Source organism: Polypterus senegalus, chromosome 7, assembly GCF_016835505.1.
Source record: "Polypterus senegalus isolate Bchr_013 chromosome 7, ASM1683550v1, whole genome shotgun sequence".
In the NCBI taxonomy this organism is placed as follows: domain Eukaryota; kingdom Metazoa; phylum Chordata; class Cladistia; order Polypteriformes; family Polypteridae; genus Polypterus; species Polypterus senegalus.
Window position 1 is genome coordinate 107,084,020 of NC_053160.1, and position 26,294 is coordinate 107,110,313.

Genomic DNA, 26,294 nt, shown 5'->3' on the forward strand with positions numbered 1-26,294 from the left:
TTCCCGAAGCGTGATTGCAGTATCTGTGGAAGATTGTCCGTTGCGGGAGCAGGGCAAAAACAGGCTCATAATGCTGCAATGAAGTGACACAGAAGCAAATCATAAAAGATTGGGGTTACGCAATAAGTCCCTGTCTTGCACCCCAAAACACAAGGCTGAGTCTCACTACTTTAGGAAAACCAACTTTATTCAGGTTGAAACAAGAACGGAACACTTATTTATTGTAGTGTGATCTGCCACTCTGCTATACACAGACACAGCAGTCAGGCTGCATCACCCATCGATATCTTTTCTGTTTGCTTTGGCGGAGAGACGCAGAATATCTTTGAGCCAGCTGTTGCTCCATAGACGCGGAGATCAGACTTTGCGATGCTCTTCGGCATGTCATCCAGTTCAGGGAGGTCCCAAGAGAGTTTACAAACCTCACATTTTCTTGAATGAGTGCCGTATTAATAGGAATGTTTCTTGAATGAGCATCTCTGAACAACATAAAGACGTCTTCAAATGCAACAGTTCACATATGTTTGCAACCCAAGATTTTTTTTTCTTTTTTTGCTTGGCCTTTCAAGAACGTTGACAGCATTGGTGGCAAAATTTCAAATTCACTGGCAACGTCTTTTTTTTTTTGCAGCAATCGAGAGCTGCAGAAATGTAAAGTGTTTTTTCTAATATGAACTGTTATTGTTTTTTCGTGTCTGCCATTTCTATATGAGGGTGACAATGAGTTAAATTCCAATGGATTTTTTTAAATATTGACAAGCAATAAGCAAAAGGTATCACTGAAAAGCGCATTAAACAAAAAGGGCAAAAAAAAAAAAAGTACAAGGAAAGTTTGAAGAAAGGAAAAAAAAAAATTACAATGTTTCTGTTTGGGGATCATTGTGCACAACTGAGCTGCGGCCACAGAACTAGCTGCTCTGCGGATGATTCATTCAGACATTTCAAAGTCTTTTGGGCACTTGGTTTATAATGAAAATATCTGCTGAATGTACTTCGTAGTAACGAAATTCTTATAGACTTGCGTCATATGGGGAACCTGTCGGGACCATAAAAATACTTCGTTGTAATGAAAATTTCGTTGTAAAGATATTCGTTATAATGGAATTTTACCTGTTCTACACCAGACCAGGTGGTGGCAGAGTGTGCTGACTGTCTCTCCCAGTTTCTTGCAGACTATTCCTGGGAAGTCTGGCCAGGTCCCGGCACCTCTGATGACATCACTTCCGGCACCTGAACCTCTGATGACATCACTTTCGGTTTGTTCATAGATGACATCATTTCCTTTCCCAGCCCTTAAAACTGCCATCTTACCTCCAAGTATTAAGTTCTTTTTTGGACTCAGTCTTGTGAACATCCTTGTTCAATAATTTCAAACTTTTGCAGCCTGGATGTAATATACGGGTGGCTGTCCCAAACCTTTACAATGTCTGGAGATTCATTCTTCTCACATTGATGTAGTTTGCAGGATTTCGGTTCCCTGAGGAAAGTGGGATAAGACCAAAGCAATAACCAGGTGAGAAAGTACTGGGGCTGAGTTTCCGGGTAGGGAGCTTTTCCGGGGGTCAGGATTAACTTGGTGATGGCTCCACTTTATAAATATGAAACTGGGCTAATATTTTCTCAAAGGAAGAATATGATCAGACTTACAGACATGTGCTGGTTCCTATGGAAGTAATGAAAAGAGCTTGCTATGTTCTCTTGGAGGAGAGAACTGAGCCGCCCATTGGGGTTACGACCCCAGATAAATATGGGCTTTCCCCAGGCCAGCAGGTACATACCATAAAAAAAATTGGGAGTTAGATCCTGAGAGATCTACCCGGGAGCAGGCAGAAGCTCTCTGGGAACAACTAGCTCATTTGCTAAGGCCTTTTGAGCTGTCCTCCTTCCAAATAGTGCAGCAGGTAGCCTACCTATTTCTATTAAAAGGACTCCCCAAAACCCTTGCCCAGCCTGTCTGGGAAGAACTCCACAACATGGAGGAGCTTATAAAGCTCCTAGAAACATCTAAGCCAGCCTCGCAATCTGAGGTAGGAGAACGGTCCTCTAGTGGATTCCGTGGGGATTATGTCACACAAACTAGGTCTCTTTCATGTAAACCGGAGCCTTTTCCAAAGTTCCTGGGCCTTGGGGCATGCAACCTGCCGGGGATCGAGAAGGGATGCAAGTGGACAGGGAGAGGTGGTTTATATGCACTTGTCAACCCCCTATCGCCAGCACATACGGGAGTAGTAATAGTTAATGGATATAAAGTGGAAGCACTACTTGATTCTGGCAGCAACATTTCCATTGTTTGTTGTCGATATGTATTACCGCAACAGTGGATGAAAATAAAGACCAATATTACCTGTGTATATGGGGAAACCTGAAAATATAAAACTGATCGATGTTTCATCAGCTATGGAGGATCACTGAAAAAAATCCCCATGGCGGTCCTACTGAGTTCACCTTTCGCGGTGATTCTGGGGTAGGACTGGTCAAACATTAAAAGCGGTGTATTAATTACTACTCCCGGAAAAAAACTTAGGCCTAGCTATAGATGGGGATGATTCAACTTCAGCTGTCTCCACGCCATATAATCAGCCGGCGGAGAGAGATACGGAAGTCCAAGAGGTAGACAGGGAGATTCCTGGGCTGTCACAGGTGGACACGTCATCACTCCGCGCCTCAACGAGCTGGGATGAATCCCCAACCCTTGAGGTCAGACCAGACTTTCTCTCTGAAATGCACTTTCAGTTCAGAGAAACGGCGGGTTCTTTCATAAGGGAGCAGTGGAATGATGACTCCCTGAAACATGCAAAAAAATTTAGCAGTACTTGTCAATGGCTAACGCACTCATCAGCCCCTGCCACAGGGTCCTCACTTTGTTATAGAAAGCAACCTATTATATCGAATAGCTGAGCATGAGGGGGAGGTGAGAAAGCTGTTGTAAATAACAAATTTATCGACGGCAAGTCTGTGAATTAGCACACGTCCACCTCCTAAGAGGCCATTTGGGCACAGAAAAAACACTAGAGCGGATTAACCTCCTATTTTTTTGGCCGGGAATTAATGAGGAGGTTTGCTGTTTTTGCGTCTCTCTTGTCCAGACTGTCAATTACGGCAAATTCCTAGTAGGGACCGAGCTCCTGACATTCCCCTTCCCCTAATTGATGTTCCCTTTGAGAGAATTGGGGTCGACATTGTAGGACCCTTAGAGTCCTCAGCCCGAGGACATAAATATACATTAGTTCTCGTTGATTATGCTACTTGATATCCTGAGGCTGTTCCCCTGCACTCAGTCATGTCGAAAACAATTGCACGGGAACTTGTAGGGGTCTTTGCGCGTGCAGCATCCCTAAAGAGGTCCTTATGGATCAAGGGACGCCATTCACCTCGGAGACGTTCAAAGAAGTTGTCAAGTTACTTAAAATAAAGCACTTAAAGACTGCGGTGTATCATCCTCAAACCGATGGTCTAGTTCAGAGATTTAATCAGACTCTCAAGCAAATGCTTTGCAAGATGGTCAGTGAGGATGGGAGGAACTGGGATCAGCTCCTCCCCCTCATAATCTTTGCCTATTGGGAAGTCCCACAAGCCTCTATGGGGTTTTTGCCTTTTGAATTATTATATGGACAACAACTTAGGGGATTATTGGATATTTTGAAAGAAGGATGGGAAGGAGAGGCCCTTTCCCCTACCAATATATTGTAGTATATCACGCAGTTACGCTATCGATTTGGAAAAATTCGACCTGTTCCAAAAAATCATTTGGAAAAAGCACAAGCAGCATAGGCCCGTTATTATGATCGTAGTACGACCTTCCAAGAATTCCACCTGGGAGATCATGTCATGATCTTGGTTTCCACCTCCCATTCTAAATTACTTGCCCATTGGCAAGGACCTTATGAAATTAAGGAGGGGAAAGAACTCATCGATTAATTGGTGAAACATCATGTGTACTTGCTGAAGCCATGGAAGGAGAGGGATCCTGATCCCACCTCTGCTCAGCCCAGCTCATTCTTTGCTCACATAATCAACCTTAATTTTGGTATGGAGTTAAGCTCCAAACAGAGACCGGAGCTTGAAACAGCTCTCCTGTCCATACCGGAGGTGGTGAGTGAAAAACCTGGAAGGACCTCTCTGATTGTGCATGACATAGTGACAGCGCCTGGGGTTATCGTTAGAGAGCGGCCCTATCGACTTCCTGAGGCAAGGAAAATAGAAGTGGAGCTTGAAATCGAGCGTATGTTGGAACTAGGAGTAATAGAGGAAAGTTATAGTCCCTCATCCAGTCCGATCATCTTGGTTAATAAGCCTGATGGGAGTTGGAGGTTTTGCAGTGACATCCATCGGCTTAATCAAGTATCCCAATTTGATACTAATCAAAAGCCCCAAGTGGACGACCTCCTCTAAAGGCTTGCCCAAGCTAAGTTTTTGACCACACTTGACATGACTAAGGGGTACTGGTAAATTTCTTTAACGGACTCTGCGAAGGTTAAGACTACGTTTAGAACCCCTAGCAGACACTGGCAGTATCGTGTCCTTCCTTTTGGGTTACACAGGGCACCTGCAACTTTTCAGCGTCTGGTGGATAGAGTGCTTCGCCCCCATTATGTGTACAGTGCTGCCTGTCTGAATGACATCAACATTTATTCCAGCACATGGAAGGACCACGTACAGCAGGTCACTGTGGTGTTACAGACGCAGGTAAAAGCTGTGCTTCAAATTAATCCAAGATAATGTTTCTTTGGATTGAAAGAAGCTAAATATTTGGGCTTCCTGGTAGGTCGGGGTACCGTATAACCACAGTGTTCAAAGATAGAAGCCATAATGCGATGGCCCCGTCTGTGAACCAAGTGGCAGGTCCAAGCCTTTTTCGGACTAGCCGGGTACTACTGCCAGTTTGTACCCTGGTTTTCAGAGACAGCGGCACCTTTGACTGACTTAACAAAGAAGAGGACCTCCTAACAATGTGGTATGGGATGATATAACGAAAGCTGCGTTTAGTGACTTACAGTAAAACAGGCCCTTATGTTTACTCCAATTTTGAAAGCTCCTGATTTCTTTCTTCCTTTCATTCTCCAGACCAACACTTCGGACACAGGTCTCGGTGCCGTGTTGAGCCAAAATGTCGATGGTGTAGAACACCCCGTCATGTGCCTCAGCCGGAAACTGTTGGATCGGGAGACCAGGTATGTGGCAATGGAACAGGAGGCACTTGGCGATTAAATGGGCGATTACCTAGTTGAGGTACTACCTCTTGGATCAAGAATTCACTCTTATGTTGGATCATGCACCCTTACAGTGGATGGCCCTACACAAAGAGTCGAATCCTCGGGTCACAAGGTGGTTTTTTGACCTTCAACCTTATAAGTATTCGCTTATTCATCGTAAGGGCTCTCTTCATTCCAACGCCGATGCCCTTGTTCTCACGACCTTTTGGTGCAGGTTTCCTGGCCCGATGGGTCTGGGCTAACAGACAGCTATCGAGCCTGAGTAAATGTAATACTACACCAGACCAGGGCGTTGCAGAATATGGTGACTGTCTCTCTGTTTCTTGCAGACCATTCCCGGGAAATCTCGCCAGGTCCCGGCACCTCTGATGATGTCACTTCTAGTTCTAGCATAGATGACATCATTTCCTTTCCCAGCCCGTAAAACCGCCATCATACCTCCAAGTATTCAGTTCGGTTTTGGACTCAGTCTTGTGAACATCTCTTTTCAATAATTTCAAACTTTTGCAGCCTAGATATAATATACGGGTGGCTGCCCCAAACCTTTATAATGTCTGGAGATTCATTTTCTCACAATCGTTAAAAAGAAAGCTGGTAAAAAAGAAACAAAAAAAAGACAACCTACCAAAATAGAATTCAACCCCTACCCAGGAGAAAGAGATGAGAACTTGTAGCATGGGAAAAAAAGGGAAAATGTCCTTTTTCCCAGATATGAATGCTTATTGTAGCATTTAATTCTTACCATATTTTTAAACATTTTGAAGATCTCTTCTAACCAAGAATTTCAAATAGTATAGAATATACTTCCAGTGAAGCAAGGGTAAGTCTTTGTGCTAGAACTGTGGTATAGCCAGTTACAATTAATTAGTCTTTCTCCACTTTAAGCGCATCTAGGGGTACACCAAACATAATTGTTAATGGGTTAGGAGTGATTTTGACAGCAAGGCTGCTTGATAAGCATTCAAAGATTTTTTCCAAAACGATGTTAATTTGATACACTCCCAAAACATTTGGCTAAGTAAGGTTGGAGCGAGACTGTTAACACTCACAGGTTGGATCTTGCCCAGGATACATTTTGGACAATTTTAAATGAGATAAATGTGATCGATGAAAGATTTTAAGCTGAATTATTGAATGCTTTGTGCATAAAGAGCTAGAGTATATTCTGTGCATGGCTGCCTTCCACTTCTTTTCTGCAATATTAATTGAAATATCCTTTTCCCACTGTATCCTACAATCTTTGAAAGGAAGATTCTTTGAGATTTTTATGTACAGTATTATTGAAATGCTGTTTGAGTCTTCAAGACTGATCAGTATTCTATTTTTCAGTTGAATTCACAACAAGGGTGTATTTTTTAATCAGTTACATTACTTGTATTTATTATAAAATAATTTCAGTTTTACCTGAATAATGTGCAGTGTTGGATAACCTGTATATAACGAGAAGTGTCCAGCTGCTGTCAGGACAGTTTTAGGCCTTGGACAGATGCAAGCACTCCAAAAATTAACGCCCCTTCTGGAACCATTCCCCTGTTTCAGGGGTGAACTGACGCCCATATTACACGTCCCTCATGACGATTTCAATTCCCTTTAGTTCCTGCACTCAAATGTGTATTCAGCATTTATTAAACTTCTAAACTATCGAGGTCTCCCAGTTCTGCATCCAAAGCAGTTGTTTTGGTGTTTTATATTAGAAAGATATTGAACAAAAAATCTTAACATTTTGTATTTTATAGTATACGTTTTATATCTGCGTTTGCCATGTCTCACTCATGAGACTGCACTTTTTAATGTTTGTTAAATGCTACACTCAACGGAGTAGTGGCTCTGTAGTGTAAGAAAGGTGCTATATTGTGCCCGACCCAGCACAGACTTGACACAGAAGGCACATATAAAATAAAAAGACTTCTATTTTTCTTCAGCTGGAGGGCACGTCTTCCCTGTGACCCCCCCAGCCACAACACAGTCCTAAGCACTAATCACTAAAGTCAAAAACACTCCTCTCTCTTTCACCACCACTCCTCCACAGCTTTGTCCTCCTTCCACCCAACTCTGGCCATTGAGTGGTGGTTGCTGGCTCCTTTTATGGCCCACCCGGAAGTGTTCCAGGTGCTTGATCACCTGTTTCCGGTTGTACTCCTGTGTGGGCCCGACGATTAGTCTAGCTGGGCTCAGGGACCATGCCGTGCCCCCTGGCGGCCACCCCGCACCCCAACAGGGCTGTGGAGAACACCATCTGCCATGAAGCCCTGCGAGAGACTGAGGCACCGCCCCAACCCAGGGGGGCGGCCATCTATCGTCCATGGGGAGGTACTGCACCATCCAGGGCTGCTCCCCCTGAATACACATCAAAGGGGCGTCCGCCACAGTGGCTAAGGATCTACACTGGTAATCAGAAGGCTGACCCCATATTCTTCTTCTTCTTTTTGGCTGCTCCCGTTAGGGGTTGCCACAGCAGATCATCTTTTTCCATATCATCCTGTCCTCTGCATCTTGTTCTGTTACACCCTTCACCTGCATGTCTTCTCTCACCACATCCATAAACCTCCTCTTAGGCCTTCCATTTTTTCCTCTTTCCTGTCAGTTCTATCCTTAACATCCTTCTCCCAATATACTCAGCATCTCTCCTCTGCACATGTCCAAACCAACGAAATCTCGCCTCAATGACTTTGTCTCCCAACCGTCCAACTTGAGCTGACCCTCTAATGTACTCGTTTCTAATCCTGTCATCCTTGTCACACCCAATGCAAATTTTAACATCTTTAACTCTGCCACCTCCAGCTCTGCCTCCTGCTTTCTGGGCGGTGCTACTGTCTCCAACCCATATAACATAGCTGGTCTCACTACTGTCCTGTAGACCCTTGCCTTTCACTCTTGCTGATACCCGACTGTTACAAATTACTCCTGACATTCTTCTCCGCCCATTCCATCCTGCGTGCACTCTCTTTTTCACCTCTCTTCCACAATCCCCATTACTCTGTACTGTTGATCCCAAGTATTTAAACTATCCGCTTTCGCCAACTTTACTCCTCCTATTCTCAACATTCCACTGACCTCCCTGTCATTTACACACATGTATTCTGTCTTATTCTTACTGACCTGCATTCTTCTCCTCTCTAGAGCATATCTCCACCTCTCCAGGGTCTCCTCAACCTGCTCCCTACTCTCGCTACAGATCACAGTGTCATCAGTAAACATCATAGTCAACGGGGACTCTTGTCTAATCTCGTCTGTTAACCTGTCCATCACCATTGCAAATAAGCCATCTCTCCTAAACACCTCCATGCAACCTACAGGTATGTTATCTGGACCAAGGGCCTTCCCTTTTTTCATCCTCTTCATATCTGTCCTTACGTCCTCCTTGCTTATCCATTGCACTTCCTTATTCACTATCACCACATCTTCCAACCTTCTCTCTGTCTCTCATTCTCTTTATTCATCAGCCTCACAAATTACTCTTTCTATCTGCACAACACACTGTCCTCGCTTTTAAATATGTTTCCATCTTTCTACTTTATCACCCTAACCTGCTGCACATATTTCCTAGCTCTCTGTCTAGCTAATCTGTACAGGTCCTTTTCTCCCTCCTTAGTGTCCTGCCTCTCATACAACTCGTCGTACGCCTTTTCTTTAGCCTTTGCTACATCTCTGTTCACCTTGTGGCTTATTTCCTTGTACTCTTGTCTACTTTTTGAATCTCTTTGACTATCCCACTTCATCTTTGCCATCCTCTTTCTCTGTATACTCTCCTGTACTTCCCCATTTCACCACCAGGTTTCCTTTTCCTCCTTCCTCTGTCCAGATGTCACGCCAAGCACCCTTCTTGCTGTCACTTTTACTACTTCTGCTGTAGTTGCCCAGCTGTCTGGTAACTCTTCACTGCCACCCAGTGCCTGTCTCACCTCCTCCCTAAACTCAACTTTGCAGTCTTCCTTTTTCAACTTCCACTATTTGATGCTTGGCTCTGCCCTCACTGTCTTCCTCTTCTTGATCGCCAACGTCATCCTACAGACCGCCATCCCATGCTGCTTAACTACACTTTCCCCAAACCACCACTTTGCATTCTTCAATCTCCTTCAGATTGACTCTTCCGCATAGGATGCAATTTACCTGTGTGCATCTTCCGCCACTCTTGTACATCACCCTATGTTCCTCCCTCTTCTTAAAATATGTATTCACCACAGCCATGTCCATGCTTTTGGCAAAATCTACTATCATTTATTCCTCTCGTTGACACCATACGTACCCATCACTTCCTCGTCTCCTCTGTTCCCTTCGCCAACGTGTCCTTTGAAATTTGCTCCAACCACCTCTCTGTCCCTTGGGTACACTCTCCTTCACTTCATCCAATTCTCTCTAAAAATCTTCTTTCTCATCCATCGCACACCCAACTTGCAGGGCATATGCACTAACAACATTCATCATCACACCTCCAATTTCCAGCTTTATAATCATCTGACACTCTCTTCACTTCCAAAATATTTTTGACATAATGTTCCTTCAGAATAACCCCTACCCCATTTCTCCTTCCATCCACACCATGATAGAACAATTTGAATCCATCTCCGATCCACCTGACTTTCTCCCCTTCCATTTAGTCTCTTGCACACACAATATATGAACCTTCCTTCTCTCCATTATATCTGCTAAATCTCTCCCCTTACCAGTCATACTGCCAACATTCAAAGTACTTACCCTCAGTTTCACTGTATTTACCTTCCTCCTCTCCTCCTGTCTCCAGACACATCTTCCTCCCTCTTCTTCTCCTTCTTCGGCCAACAGTAGCCCATTTTCCGCCAGCACCCTATTGGCTAACAGTACTGGTGGCGTTCATTGTTAACCCAGGACTTGACCAAACCAGAATGGAAATTTGAATTGTTGTCCGCTTATTGGTTTGGCAAAATTTTACACCAGATGCCCTTCCTGACATAACCCTCCCCATTTATCCAGGCTTGGAACCAGTATGAAGAAACACTGGTTTGTGCATCCCCTGTGATTGGATTAGAAGGTTCACCCCATATAAAAAATGGGAAATGCTAAGGAAAAAGATGAATAAGAAAAAATGATATGCTGTACTCGGCTACAATTAACACTACATATTCTTACAGACTCTGAATCGAATAAATCATATAATTTGTGTCAAAATATGTAGTACTATGCGCTGGACGTTTAGGGTATCTTTAGAGTACTGCCTTTGTGGGTCTGTCTGTGTTATATCATTCATACTGTATTTTTACTGGTGTACAAAATTTTAATATTTATATTAACGATGGATTAATTGTGACAGAGTTTATGCTCCAGAGGAATGACGCACTTGCCCTCAGAAGCACAAAGAGGCATAAAGTAGTCGTTTGAGTTGCCCAGCTAAAACCTTCTCTGTTAGCCAAGCGGCTTTGCATACTCGTTGAGGATGGCTCGTGACCTTGCAGCAAGTACGAAGAGATGTTTATTTTATTAGCATGACAGTTTATCCTGGTGATGCTTTTTTTATTTATAACTAGCTGATTACCCAGTGACTTCACTCACTGAGTGCAAGGGAAAAAAATTAAGTGTAGTATATAAATTATTAAACAGTAAAACATTAACATATAAGAAGTAAAGATACATTGAGCAGTACTGGAGTGCTTTCGGGTAAAGTACATTTTAAAGGCGCTATAACACAACAGGTAAGTAGCACTAACAGCAGCTTAAATGTATTTGGATCATCTCTCGGTAGCAGATCCCTTGTGAAAAGCGCTACACGACCACTGTGGTATATAAATTACATTTTCTATGCAATCCGGCAAATTTCTGCCTGACAACCTTGCATTATGTGCCTGAGATATAAGAGAAAAATTATTCTGAGAAATGTGGACACTGCCCTTCCGTGCTTAACGGGCAGAAGGTCCAAACAATTCCCAAGTCCAAAACTTAACAAGAAGAGGTCGGTACATCTTCTTAGATGTAAACCCTCCATCTTCTTAAAAGAATTTATCACAAAAGCAGCCTTGAATGTTGCAGGGTTTTAGTGACCCGAACTCACCTTAAGGGACAGTAAGTAGTCGTGAAATGCAATTTACAAAGAGAGTCCTGCTTCGATGGCGCCGATTACACTCATTCGCAAAGATTTCCACTCTCCCAGGAGCTGACGGGGCACTTGAAGTGTCACAAACAGTGTGAGAAGAGAGGATGCACCCGAAACTGCAAAGCTTTTGACCCAGCAGAGCAGCCCGACATTCCGCGCCTCCAAGCGTCCACTTTGTTCTCATGACCCCTCGCTGCCGAAGGCAGTGTCGTCTTCACATTGTTTACAGCTTGGCGCAGTTAAAAAGTAGAAAGACGCAAAGCTGTTTTCCTTATCTCTTCTACTATCAAGTACTGCCAATTAAAAAAAAGTTATAATATGGCAGTTTCCACAACAGTCACGTGGACGAATAAATAAAACTCTGTCAGAATGTGCCTGGCGGCGAACGGGTCAGCACTGGAGTCCACAAGGGAAGTGATTTGTTCCTGTATTATGTTCTGTGGTCATACATAATTTCCGTTTCGAGTGGTCATACGTAATTTCCGTTTCAAACGTGAAAAGAATTTTATATATATAGATAAATATTTTTTTTGCAGACATATTCAGTTAGCCTCCATTACTGTAATAGTACAAATGTGTACTGCTAACACTGGGGTGGGGGCGTGGAAAGTGGATGGAGTCAAAACAGATGCAGCTGATAGGGGTTTCATCTTATGGGTCTCAGAATGTCTCAGGTTGCTGAATTGGTCCAAGGCCTAAAACTATCCTGACTGCAGCCAGACTCTATTGTATATAACAGCACTCTTCATTATTATGAAAATCATAAAGTAATATAAATTAAATATTAAACTAAGTAATGTAAAATGAAAATATAACATCTAAATGATAATAACTAAGAAAAATTACCATGATCAAAAAAGCAGATAATTGCAAATTTACCTGCCTAATAGGTAGCATTTAGTAATTTTTTAGTGCGCAGTATTTATGACTTTACTACGGAAGCGTATTAGGGCCACGGTGAAAAAAAAATACAGACACAGCGAAGAAAAAAAAATCTAAATGTTGAGATTAAAGTCCGACTTTATTCTCGCCATTTATGTCAAGATTAAAGTCGATATTTCCACTTTATTCTAGTAGTTTATTTTGTCAGTAGAATGTCGCAAACTAAACTTCATCTTAAAATGAGTGTTTAATTTGCTAGATTTTCTTAAACCCTTTCATAAATTAATGTAGCACATTAAATGCTTTATATTAAGTGTTCCCCGACCCAGTTGTTAATCTCTATGCGGTTCTTAAATTGACTTCCTCTTGCACTGAGAGGCGGCGGCAGCGATCGCCGCACATTGACTTAATGATATTCCTGCTCTATAAACAATGTAGAATACTAAGATAAATACTTCCATCCATCCATCCATTTTCTAACCCGCTGAATCCGAACACAGGGTCACGGGGGTCTGTTGGAGCCAATCCCAGCCAACACAGGACACAAGGCAGGAACCAATCCTGGGCAGGGTGCCAACCCACCGCAGAAGATAAATACTTGATATCTTCTTCACAATGAAATGCATCAAAGCATGTATTAAACATGGGTGGCGGGGGGCGCGGTGGCGTGGCTGTAGTGCTGCTCCCTTGCATTAAGGGGTCCCCAGGTGTATGTTCAGTGTAGTGAACTTTATGGCAGGTGTGACGAGGCTCCAAAAAACTGGATATATGAATGGGTATCGCACTGGTTTAAACCTCCAGTTCCTATCGTTCCTTTTTCTTTCTGCACATAACCAATCACCACACAATAAACATCTTTGTGAAATTAAAACAACTTTATAAACTTAGACCTCAGAGTTTTCAGAACTTTAAATTATTAAAGCATATGGGAGCACAGTGCTTGCTGGGATGGAGTTTTCAGAACTTCAAAAAATCTTAGTTATACATGTTTAATTTTGCCATCCATTCAGGGTTGCACCCATTTCATCAAGCATCGTGTTCGAGGCAGGAGTACATCCTGAATGGGGCGCCACATAAAGTAGCAGGGTCAATAATACATAACAAAACCCCACATCCTACATGTCTTTGAAAGGAAACTGAAGCACGCCGAGTAAACCCACCAGAAAAACATGCAAACTCGAGGCAGGGAACACCCGGGATCCCCTTGCTGCGAAGCAGCGGTGCAACCACCACGCCACCGTGCCCCCACATGGTTTAATACATTTTAAGTTCTGAAAACTCTAAGGTCTAAGTTTATAACTTGTTTTAATTTCACAAAGACGTTTATTGTGTGGTGATTGGTTATGTGCAGAAAGAAAATGCAAGGATAGGAACTGGAGGTTTAGAATGTCAGATAGAGACAGCCCGCATGCAATAAAGAAAGCCCACTCAAAAAGAACATCCATTGAATTCTGCATTCGTGTCTCCGACCACTACATCACGAACCCAACATTTACACGATATTCCAGTTAAACCAGTGCGATACTCATTCATATATCCAGTTTTTTGAAGTCTCGTCACACCTGCCATAAAGTTCACTACACTGAACATACACCTGGGGACCCCTTAATGCAAGGGAGCAGCACTACAGCCACGCCATCATGCCCCCCCGCCACCCATGTTTAATATATGCTTTAATGCATTTCATCGTGAAGAAGATATCAAGTATTTATCTTAGCATTTTGAATGTTCATAGAGCAGGAATATTATGAAGTCAATGTGCGCCGATTGCTGCCGGTGCCTCTCAGTGCAAGAGGAAGTCAGTTTAAGAAGCGCATAGAGATTAACAACTGGGTCGGGGAACACTTAACACAAAGTATTTAATGTGCTACATTAATTTATGATGGGGTTTGAGAAAATCTAGTAAATTAAACATTCATTTTAAGATGAAGTTTAGTTTGCGACATTCTACTGACAAAATAAACTACTAGAATAAAGTGGAAGTGTCGACTTTAATTTCGACATAAATGGCGAGAATAAATTGGAAATGTCGAGAATAAAGTCAACATGTCGACTTTAATCTCGACATTTAGATTTTTTTTCTTCACTGTGTCCATATTTTTTTTTTCACCATGGCCCTAATACGCTTCCGTACTTTTACTGAGCAGATATTTCAAGTGTAACTATCCTCTTATTTGAAAACTATCTGAAAATAAAACTAGGTGTCATAACCCTTATAGTGTGGGATGATATCTGTTTCTCTCAAACTTAATCTAAATTAGGGGTCCCAACTCGAGTCCTGGTGGACACTAGTTGCTGCAGTTTTCGCTGCTACTTGTTTTGAATTAATTTTATTTGACTTGCTCTTGAAGACTCAAATGCCTTAATTGCTTCTTTTTCCTTAATTAGTAACCAAGCAATGATGAGATACAAAATGAGCCAGAACGTTACCGACAAAACATGACCAACACTGTCGGTCATACGATATTTGAAAATGTAGAAAGTTGAAGGTCTCAGGAATGTTGATTTGCTCAAGTCCCCAAAACACTTCAATAGTGCTCTTAGAAAAGAGAAAATCAACAATTTTAGAAATGTATGTTATTGCACAATGAGAGCAGTAATAAGCCATGGAATTAAAGAACGGGTTTAATTAACAACAAGAAACTGACCTTAATTAAGCGACTGGTTAGAGTGAAATTGCTTGGAGTTTGAGGCCCTGACTTAGTTGGTTTTCTGTTGGCTCACTCACTTCACATGTCAAGGAAAGAGATGAAGCAATTCAGAGGAATGATGAAGAAATTCAGGGGAACAAATCTTTAAAAAAAAAACAAGTCAATTAAAATTAATTCAAAAGACGTCAATGAGCAGCAAAAACAGTGCACTAATTAAGGAAAGGGTTAGAATGAAAACCTGCAGGCGCTGGGGCCCTCCAGGACTGGAGTTGGTGACCCCTGATCTAAATAACAATGTAGTAGTTCTTCCTAACATATATTTTTGAAGATCTCACAAGTAACTGAATTTAAACACAATGAACCAGCTTGTATTTGTTAATACCATTCTCCAGCAAACTTGTTCCACATTACATTTTACCAGTGTTCTAAGAGATGTCAGCTCTACTTTTGTTCACCGCTGAGCTTGGTTCATGTGCTGTTTCGTTGTGTTAGCAGATTCCTTGTGCACAGCCCCATGCATGTCTATTCCCATCTAAAAGTGTAGTATACTTACTTTTGAGGTGGTTCTAACTGATCCTATATCTATCCACACTGGTAAGCTGATACTTAATTGGGATGGTCTGCTTTATGGTTTCAAATGAAATACTCCTCCATTTTTTGTTGATTTCAATTTATTTGGTCTCCAGTACTGTGTTTCTTATAGGTAATTTGAGATAATTGTATATGACTGTCCCAAGTACAGTAGATCTACACACATGTCTTTAAGTCCAATTTTGCTTTTCAGATGCTGTGTTTCTGTATTTTATGAGGCATGGGGTACTAGCTGCTCATTAGCAGTGCCTTGTTTAAGGAAGAGGAAACTGAGCAGAACATACACTGGATCTGCCTTTTTGCACTTTAAGAATTTCATCTGTTTAATTTTATCTGGTGCACAAACTTGCCACATAAACAAGAACAATGCGACACATTCATGTGGAGATTTCACAAAAGGAGCAACCAAAAGAACAGCTTGTGCAGGAGCTTGAGCTTCCACAACCCTGTGCTCAATCAGGTGGCTTGGACTCTAGTCCCAGTCAAGGTCTGCTTAGAACATTTGGCAGGGAAGAGTTTAGACTGCAAAAAGTCTATCAGTTATCTATCTTCTCCCAGCTTGCCAGTTATACTGAAACTCAACATCAGAGGCCAGGAAAAGGAATGAAAAGGATTTCCCCTGAATGTCAAGCAAATGTAGACATCAAGCAAGCCCAGACATGCAAGAGGATTGTGACTTCCTATACAGATTGTCTTGACCAGCCAGAACAAAATGGGGAGCTGAAGGATGAACACCAGTGCCCAGAGCAGGTGTATGATAAAAGAGCTGTTGCGTTTTGTTCTAGGCAGCACTTACCATACACTGGAATGAAGAAGGACTCTAGGAGGACAGAGGACTGTACTGCATTGAAAGATTCAAACTTAGAAGAAGAAAATTCCTCCTTGCACCTTCCTCTGTTCAGCTGCTGTGCACAAACACAATATACAGAAGACCTAATTAAAATAAATTGTTCTCCCAACAATCAAGACTCTGCTACATTCAATGCCAAGACAGCTTACACCATCACGTCAAAATTGCCACCAAATTGTTCTGTGAGTTGGGAGGGTGAAATTGATTGTGGTTTAGTAAGTGCCAATGAAGGAAGTATGTTTACTAGAAAAATCAAACAATTTGGTAACGAAGACCATTTAAACATCTGCTTCAATAATGAAGGAAATTCTCCAATATCAGCAGGCTTTGTGATTAACAATGAGGTTGGAAATCCATCAGAATGTATTGAATCTAGAACTCTTTTCAGCAATCAGGATTTGAGTTCTCCAAAATCAGAGCACTGTCAGGTGTCATTCACTAATGGACTGGCTTCCTCTGAGAAAACTCCTTGTGAGTTTAAGCAACAGGCCTCCACATCAAAAGAGAGATACGCTGCCAAGAGAAAGCTGATAGCATCTAGTGACACAGCAGAACCCTGCTCTGAAGATGATGGGCCCTCAACTTCCAAAAAGTGCCGGCTGTTGTTGCCACATTCTGTAACTGTGTCTTGCCGCAGCACTGATGCCAAAGCTGCCCCTTTCTGGAACCACTTACTACCATCTGCCAAGGAACTGCGCAAGGTAGGAACACTAACTTTTTCTGTCCCATTAAAAATTAATTCAAATATATAGAATTAATACATGAAAATTGTTATTGCATAATCCTCAGGCTTCATTTTGTATAAAAAGTTTTAGAATAAGAAGGTGTTTTATCATGGTAGTGTCCTATGGTGACACTGTTCTCTCCTTTACACTCTTTATAGTGTAGATCTTAAAGAATGCCTCAATTGCTATATGCTTACCACACTGTCAGCTACTGTAGTTCAATACTTCCCCCTCTCTTTTACACCTGTTACCCCAGGCAATTAGACAGAGTAAAAGAACAGACAGGAGAAAAAGTTTCAAATTTATTCATGTATTATGGGCAATATACTCAAAATACAGCATAAGCAGATTGCAAATATATACACATTGGGAAAATAACATTAATACAACCTGGTTAATCAGCCTTTTTTGCCTAGGTGGCTTTCAGATTCTTTTGTTTCTGGTCCAATGTGATCTGGCTTGGCCCTTGGATTGAGAAGCGTACACAGACATAATGGCCTGCCTAAATATAGCTGCCGAGATATACAGACTTTCTTTGTTACCCTGTCCTTATGTTCGTCTGGGTTCCTTGATTTACATCCCTTACCAAAGGGATAAACCAAGTCCCTTCATCATTCCAGCCCCCATTCCAGCACACCCTCTCCTTCTGGACAGGAGTGTCATAAATTTTACCTCTCTCTTACATTTTAGGGTGTCAATGGCCTTTCATCTCAGCCCACCTGCATTACCCCAGGCTAGCTAGTCACAATTACTTAGATTTTATCTGTAATCGCTTTAGGTACAACAGTTGGCTCTGTAAAATATTACTATTATTTTCTAAGTACTATTATTATTGCATTGTCCTTGTGACAGAAGACAATTCAAAATTATGTTCTGTTTATGCTAAAGAATGTCTTATCATGTATGGTGGTGTTGCCCATTGAAATACTTGCATTTGTAGGTATTCTAGAAGTACTGGCTAACTTTCTAATGACAACTATACTGGGTCTTAATTATAAATTTAACAAACTTTTTAGTATCTTTAAGTTTTGCTGTCATGCTCGACATTTGTACAACCCCAAATCAGAAGAAGCTGGGATGCTAAAGAAAATTTACAAAATGTAGTGATTCTTATATTTACTTTGGCTTATTTCATTGCAAACAGAATGGACCCAAGATATTTCATGTTTTGTCTGGTCAACTTCATTTCACATGTTAATATACATCCATTGTTGCACTTCAGGCCTGTAGCACATTCTAAAAAAGTTTGGACAGTAAAGCATTTTCCACTTTGTGTTGTCACCATTCCTTCTCACAACACTTAAAAGATGTTTCAGTATTGAGGATACAAAGCGCTGAAGTGTTTCATGTGTTATTTTGTCCCAATCTTTCTTGCAAATACGTCTTAAGGTGTGCAACAGTACAGGGTCATCGATGTATTTTTCGTTTCAAAATTCTCCACACATTTTCTGTTGGGGACATGTCATGATTGCAGTCCTTTTCAACTTTGGTCTGGAGCATACAGCATTCATTTTCTCCAAACAAAATTTGGAATAGTGATTTGTCTGACCACAGTACATGTTTCCAATGTGTGATGGTCCATCCTAGATGCCTCCAAGCCCAGAGAAGTTTACGCCGCTTCTAGACATGGTTAACATAAGGCTTTTTTTTTTTGAACAGTCAAGTCTTAAGTGGCATTTGTGAATGTTACTCAACTTTGTATTGTAGTGCTTGACAAAGGTTTGCCAAAGTATTGTCTTCACCATGTGGTTATACCGGTATAAATTATTGATGACTGATGGTTCTTGATGCAGTGCCATCTGAGAGATCGCAGATCACAGGTGTTCAGCTTAGGCCAGAGTTATACTTCACGCGACGCGACGCATGCTGCAGAGGACGCTCCTGCTACACAAGCGTTGTAGTGTTTATATTTGCGTGCGTACTTTATGTAAATCTGGAGGAATCCACCAGGTGGCAGTGCGAGATATTATCACGGTGGGAACATGTTCGGCTTCTCTGTGTTGTGAATTGCCTAAAACACCTATTAAATTCCGATAACACCTTACCGCAATATCTCTGAAAAGGATGTTTATTGAATAAATCCATAAATCCAGGGATGTATGTGTCCATTCCAGGACGCATTGGGCACGAGTGAGAAACAGTCCCTTGACGAGGCCTCAGCTCATCGCAAGGTGAATACAAGCACACACATACACTAGCAGCACCAAATCCCCAAATCTGCATATTTTTGGAAGGAAACCGGAGCACAGTGTGGAATACAAGCAGGAAATACCAGCAACATAGCACGGCTGTCTCGCAGGGAGTTATAGCTCCGCCACCGTGACACCCCCATGTGTGTAATTATTCCCCTATGTGTGTATTTATTAACAGTATTCATTATTTAAACGAAATTATATATAAAATGTAACATACACATTTTAATGCATTTCATCATGAAAGTGATATCAAGTATAAATCTAAAGATTCTAAATGTGCAGACAGTTGGAATATCATACATTTAATTTGTTCTGTTTCGCGGTCTATTGCTGCTTTCCGCTGCTGAAGCAAAATGCCGACATACAAATGCATCCGTGGTGCCTTTATATTCAAGTGTCGCATATTCCCGATCGTAATGACACGATACATTTTAAATGTCTCACATACCATCTTTTGTGCCGTCTGTTTTATTTTTTTTATTTTTTATTTTTTTTGCAACTTCACATCGGCTACATAATGTATAGTGCTGTATTTGAGCCAATCATCAAACATCAAAGTGCGCAAATCGACCCCCTAAGGATCTCCATAGAGGCTTGCTGTAACATGTAGATAGTAAACAGAGACTCTGACGTCACGTTCCGACTTTTAGCACACTGCGCCCCCTGACTTTTGCTGGTACTGCAACTCGCGCGCGCGCTAAGTAATTTCTGAGGACCTGCTCAGAGGACGCATGAAATGAACGCTGGGAACACGTGGCAGCCATGATGCGGGCGCGTACGCGTTCTGAGCGTGAAGTATAAATGCACCCTTGCCCTTTATGCACTGAAATTCCTTCAGATTCATTGAATTGTTTAATGATACTATGCACTGTAGAGGGAGAAATATGCATTTGTTGACAAACTGGAGATCCTCCTCCCATCTTTGCTCCTCTTAGACTCAGCTTTTCTTGATTACTGCTTTTGTACCAATTACCCGTTGTGATTTCAAATAGGTATCATCTTTATTTATTTTACCTCAATACTGGCCCTAAATTTTCCCTGTCCCAACTTTTTTTGGAATATGTTGCAGGCCTGAAATGTGGGAATGGGTGTATATTAACAAATGAAATTAAGTTGACCAGACAAAACATGAAATATCTTGTGTTCATACTGTGTGCAATGAAATAAATGTCAAAGTAAATTTAAAAATCACAGTTTTTTTTTTTTTTTTAAATTTACATTTTCCATACCATCCAAACCTTTTCTGATTTGTGGTCATATTAGATGATCCTCACCTGATTTCGGACAGCACTTTTCAGACAAAAAGATGTTTTATGAATCTTACTTTAATTTTAATTACATGATGCATATCATACTTAACATTAATATACTGAATATTTCATGTAACCCAGTAGACTTGTGATAGCATGTGTAAATTAATACCCTAGATATCTTGTTAAAGAAGTACTGTATATGCTCCAATAGAGGCCCCCGGCGTTTCTTTGCAAAACTAGCCTTGGCTCCTGGCGCTTAATAGAGACCAACTGCTATTAGAGACCAGCCATTATTAACAAAAACCTTCAGAACGCAATATTTTTTTGCACGTATCGGTGTAGATAGGTACACAAAGATATCAGCTAATATTACAAACGGCTACTTTATTTGAATTTCACATGCTGCATAAGATTGTTAAAGATAAATTACAATGTCTTTCTGTACCTTTCGCTGCTATTCATCGTCTGAATCTGCAATGACGGCTTCGATGTTGTCCAGTTCACTATCGTCTTCCTCCTCTTCCAGGTTTGTCACGACTCTTTGAATTCTTACCGCCAACTCATATCCTTAAAAACACAGCTGATTTTCTTTGAGGCAATGAATTAATGAATCTTCACTGCTGTCAGTTTTCTTGCAATGCACCATTTCTTGAAAGATTCTATATGGTATTTTATGTTGCAGGATTCTAATCTATTTTCCCATGTTACTGCTGTCACAGGGCTCTTCGGATTGCACTAATGCCAAGAGAAGCTTAAAAAGCAGATTGCCTCCTAAATTGTGAGTGTTAATTTTTCTTTAGGCTTTAGCTTATTATGTTTGAACAGTGATTCAGACTGTTAATTTACACAATATTAGGTAAGTAAAAAGGTAGTATTCAATGATGAGCAAAAGTTTCTTTCCTTCACTCATGAAATATCAGTGCTTCCATATGATGCACATAACTCTGCAGTCACATCTCCATCTTCCAAGAGGCACACACAACATAGCCAGCTGCCTTGCTTTCTTTACCAAAAGTCTCCTGAGTTTCTCATCACTGATTTCAGGATGTACTTCAGCATTATATCACAAAGTATCCCAACTTTAGTCTTGTACTGTAACTAGTCTGTGAAAGAGGCGAGACATAAGATATCAGTCATAGTTACTACTATGACAGCTTTTTACATGTTATAGAATAAAGGAAATCTGATTGAAATAGGAAGCAAGTCAGCAAACTGATGGAAATGCCTTCTTCTAATAGACTATAGCTTGGCATTAAGTAATCTTTGGATTTCACAGTGATGACTGAAAATGTCTTTACTGGCTTCCTGCAAATAGAAACGGGAAGCAAGCATGGAAAAATGAAAGGAGAAAAGTTAAAAAAAACAACACAAAAATAACTACGTACAGATACAGAATTACACCTACATGGCCCACTAATTATTGCACATCTGGAAAGCACCTGCTTACTCTGATGTAGAAGCTGAAGTTTATTTATGTACAATAACATAGAATATCACATTACATTTCTGTTCCATTATGCTTTCAGTTTTAATTTCTTTGTGTCTTCTATAATACTTTGTTACTAGGAGACAACACAGCAGTACACTCTGTGGAGACCTTGACTGTCATACATCCTCAGTCTGGCCGCCAGCTCCTATTAGCCGCACTCTACTGGGGAATTTTGAGGTAATTGGAATGTGCATCTTATGAAATCAAGCAAACAATGGAATATCACTTATGTTTTTAGTTTTTACTGGATATAAAGCCCTACCTACTTCTGTATGAGGGATTTTGTTTGGAAACTTGATAAAAACACATATGGCATTTATCAGAACTTGCTAATACTCTTTACACATGACTTACCTTTTAACTGGCAATTATTTCAGTTAATTTACATACCTAAATGTATACAGTGCTGGTTTTGTAAAGGAGAGTCACTTGTTTCTTACAGGAATCCATCCTTAAAGGTTGTTTTGCCCCATCAGGCCGAATTGAGGGCTTCACAGCAGAAATAGGTGCCAGTGGTTCATATTGCCCACAACATGCTTTCCTGCCTGTGGAAGTTACTTACTATGACATCTCAGAGCACAGTGCCCCTGCCCCTTTTCTGGTGAGCCCCTGCTTAGCTATATCCTTTATAGTTTGCATGTATTCTAAAATAACCTGAATGTCTCTGAACGTCTCCTTTGTCTTTCTTTGGATTCCTACTTGATTTTATTTATATGTTTTTACATCCACCCACTTCTTGGTTTTCCTTTATTTCTCTGACTATCCTTTTCTTTGCTGTTTTCACTTCTGCCTCTTCTTACTTGTTCTCCTACTGTTTTAGGGTGTTATTCACCTGGAGTCACTGGGAAGGAAAGGATACAGTGTTCCAAGAGCTGGGACTATCCAAGTGGTCAGTAAGAAAGTCTTTTCTTTTTATAACTCCTTTAACCTTTATCACTCTGTCCCATTACCACCTCAAATTCGGGCCTAATATATATATATATATATATATATATATATATATATATATATATATATATATATATATATATATACTGTATAATCACTTACACTTGAGATTGGAATAACTTCACCCATCCACTGAAAGTGTCCTGAAATGACATCCTAAGTGAAGAATCATGTTTAAAGTGTAAACAGTTAAACCAAAAATAGCAAATACTTAAAATTTCTTGTGGTAGATATATATAATGCAGAAATATGATGAAATTGTTAATGCTTGAGGACATGGCAATGATGAGCTGAGGGGAATAGTAAAATAGAATGATACAACAGTTAACATTTTAGATGTTTACTTGGTTTAATATAGTGTGACGGGTGGCCACAGCCTTTACCTGGCTAGTATGCCAGCTGGATGGGAGGACTTGGGGAGAGAGCATCTACAAGACACTACCTCCCCCAGGAAGCTAGAGGGCAACCCTCCTGGGCAGCTGTGGCATCATGGATTCCCATTGGGCATGCTGGGAGATGGAGTGTGGAACAGCCCTGTTTGGTTCCGTGGGAGCCCTACATGGGGCTTTCACCATACCTGGGGGTGATTCCAGGTCTGATTAATAAGGCACCAGGAACACTCCCAGGGTCTGCTTAAAAGGAACCTCCTCACTCCATTTGGGAAGGCAGAGTCAGGAGGAAGAGAGACAAAGCTTTCCAGGAGGAGGAGGATGACAAAGAGAGAAGTATAAGGACTGTGTACTATCTGTACTGTGCAGCTATGGGGAGCAACAGAAAAGCGTCACCTCACTGTAAATAAAGAATATTGTGTGTTGTACCTGCGTCTCTGCCTGTCTGTGTCAGGATAGGGCGGCTGTATACTCCCCCGGTTTACACAATAGGCAGTAGGAAATTTTCCTCTAACCCTCCTTGGTAATACAGACTAAGCGTATCTAATCTGAATTTCCAAAACGTGAAACTGAAATTGCTGCTGTTCAGTTACAATGATAATGTAGCAGTCAATGAAAAGCTGCAAGAATTGGCAGCTATATTTGTGAAAATATGAACTGGAAAATATGCATTCAAAGTAAACAATATATTGCATTGCATCAAAAGGAAGTGAAAAGGACTGTAGTTAAGAGCCACAGGAGATGCATATTTCTGTACTCTATAAACAACCATATCAGTAAATGTTAGTAACAACACCAGAAAAAGCTGCATAGAATCCATCTTCTGACTGCATGTCTAAATTAATAACTAAAGGAAGTTAAAATTACTGTCTAATTAAAAAGTAAACATGCCATGCCAGTATAGGCTTATCTAGACTATTTGTTTTTTTATGCCATCTAGTGATGCAAAATGACAAAAGGATATTGTAGGTAACAAAGGTACTTCCCAAACATGTATAGCCAAAACTGCAGTGGTCCACATATGTGTCTGTCTCATCTGTTGTTTTGTACATTATAATGTACTTTATGTTAATGAAATCCTGAATGAATCACAGTTATTTAAGCTTTATATTTTCTCTAAACTCTGGCAGTTTAAAGTGCACAGTCTGGAGGAATCGAGTGCAGGTGTTTTGGGAAGATGCAAATATGTAATATATGCAGATATTCTAGGCATTTTAGATTAGGGAGTCTCAACATGTAATAATAAAAATTAGGACATGAGTGTTCATAGGTTTTGCGTCCTAGGAATAAGTTACCTGAACTTATTCTATAACATCATAAAATAGGTCATTATGTGGTATTTGAGGGTTCCTATAGAGTCTCTCTTGAAAAATTTTTTCTCAAAAACTAATCAGCACATTGTCATCTCATAAAAGGCTTAAGTTTCGAGTTTGGTATTTTTCCTTCCAGCCGTTTTTACCTCTAGACCGTCCTGAAGAAACTGTGACACACATACACGTGCACACACACAGATAGACACACACCCATCTTTGAGATATCAATGTTTTAGGTTTCAGGGGACCCTAAATGTTGAAATCTGTTCAAAACTGGAGATCAAAATTTTTGACAGATCTAAAGCTTGAGGGTTGATAGTACGATTGGCACTCCAGCCACTATAATAAACCTCATACTTTTCAGTGTGATCTTAGTGCGGGTGGTTTGCCGTGTGGTAGGTGTGACAATGCTCTGTAATCAGCGCATGTTCCTAACCTCTCCCTCTGTGTCTCTGAAGCTTTTGCACCTCCAATAGACAATAGGTTATGGTGGGGGAGTGAGCAAAGCAAAAAATAACATTTTATATATAATATATATCACTGTATTCAGTCAGTAGTAATCATATCACAATGATAAATTTCTTAAAGAAATACCTCCACTATTTCTCAACCTGAAAAAGTATATAATTGTGAATAATTAAATAATCATTTGTAATTAATTCCATTTCATTATCTACTTTCATTTATTTAATGTGGCACATATACAGTATATGTAAGGTACATTCATTTGATTGCTCTTTGCGCTAGTCATTTACAATATTATTTACTGGGGCTAGAAGGTCATGCATATGTTGACTGTTAGTGGTTTTGCAACATTAATTAATTCAGACACAGTTGGAAAAAAAATGAGTAGTTAAAATTTTTACTCAGAAAGTAATTTCTTTGGAAGGATTTATTTAATTTTGGAGGGAAAAAAGCTAGCAGTTGCTTAGATAAATAAACCCACCAGTACCATCAAAATAGGAAATCCATACAGCAACATGCAGAGGGAAGACAATGTCCCACTTATACAGTATATGACTCTAGAATCATTATCCATTAATTTTTGTGCATACTTTAACTAGTTTATCTGCTGTATGCTATGTATACTTTTTTCCTTATTTGTTTCTGTGGATCTGTTTTGCTCATATAATATCACTGCCAGCTGTTCTGAGGAGACATGCAAGTAAGAACTAAAATATATTGTGTACATATGTGACAATAAACTTAAACATGATTAAAAGCCACGTATAGCAGAGCAAACTATCAATGTATTTCTATTCTATGTTACTATATTTTCTCTCTGTTTAGACTTTAACTTTTACCTTACCCATTGCTTTCCCCATAGACCTTATTCAACCCAAATAAAACTGTAGTGAAAATGTTCTTGGTGACATACAATTTTGAAGACATGCCTGTCAACCATGTGACGTTTTTACGCCATCGTATCTTTCTGGTGCCAGTGGTGGAAGAAGAAGAAGAAGAAGACCACAGAGCCAATCATAGTAGGAAAAAAGTGCTCTGCTACCTAATACACCTCAGGTAATTGATCGTCTAGAAGGGGTAGATGTTCAAGATAAGTTATTTATCATTAGTATCCGCAATGCAAAATGAAAACTATGTGGTTGATATTTATTTAATGATGACTTTGGTGTTAGTGGTCAGTGCTGCTGCTTCACAGCTTAAGTAGACTGGTGTTGAATTCTGAAAGGCTTGTTGGTGATTAATCTGATTTATTGTGAGTTTGGCTGT

The 26,294-nt window shown here is 40.6% G+C and overlaps 1 protein-coding gene across 1 annotated transcript in view; it reads left to right on the top strand.

The window, feature by feature from the left end:
- The window catches only part of LOC120532051 (protein FAM214A), a 95,462-nt gene extending 69,374 nt beyond the window's left edge, over positions 1 to 26,088 (top strand). The window contains exons 4-9 of the mRNA XM_039757962.1: positions 15,595 to 16,952; positions 21,144 to 21,202; positions 21,991 to 22,090; positions 22,356 to 22,514; positions 22,734 to 22,802; positions 25,891 to 26,088. Coding sequence (XP_039613896.1) covers positions 15,768 to 16,952; positions 21,144 to 21,202; positions 21,991 to 22,090; positions 22,356 to 22,514; positions 22,734 to 22,802; positions 25,891 to 26,088 — 1,770 coding nt within the window. The 5' untranslated portion in view covers positions 15,595 to 15,767. The remainder of the gene's footprint in view (positions 1 to 15,594; positions 16,953 to 21,143; positions 21,203 to 21,990; positions 22,091 to 22,355; positions 22,515 to 22,733; positions 22,803 to 25,890) is intronic.
- The last annotated feature ends 206 nt before the right edge of the window (positions 26,089 to 26,294 follow it).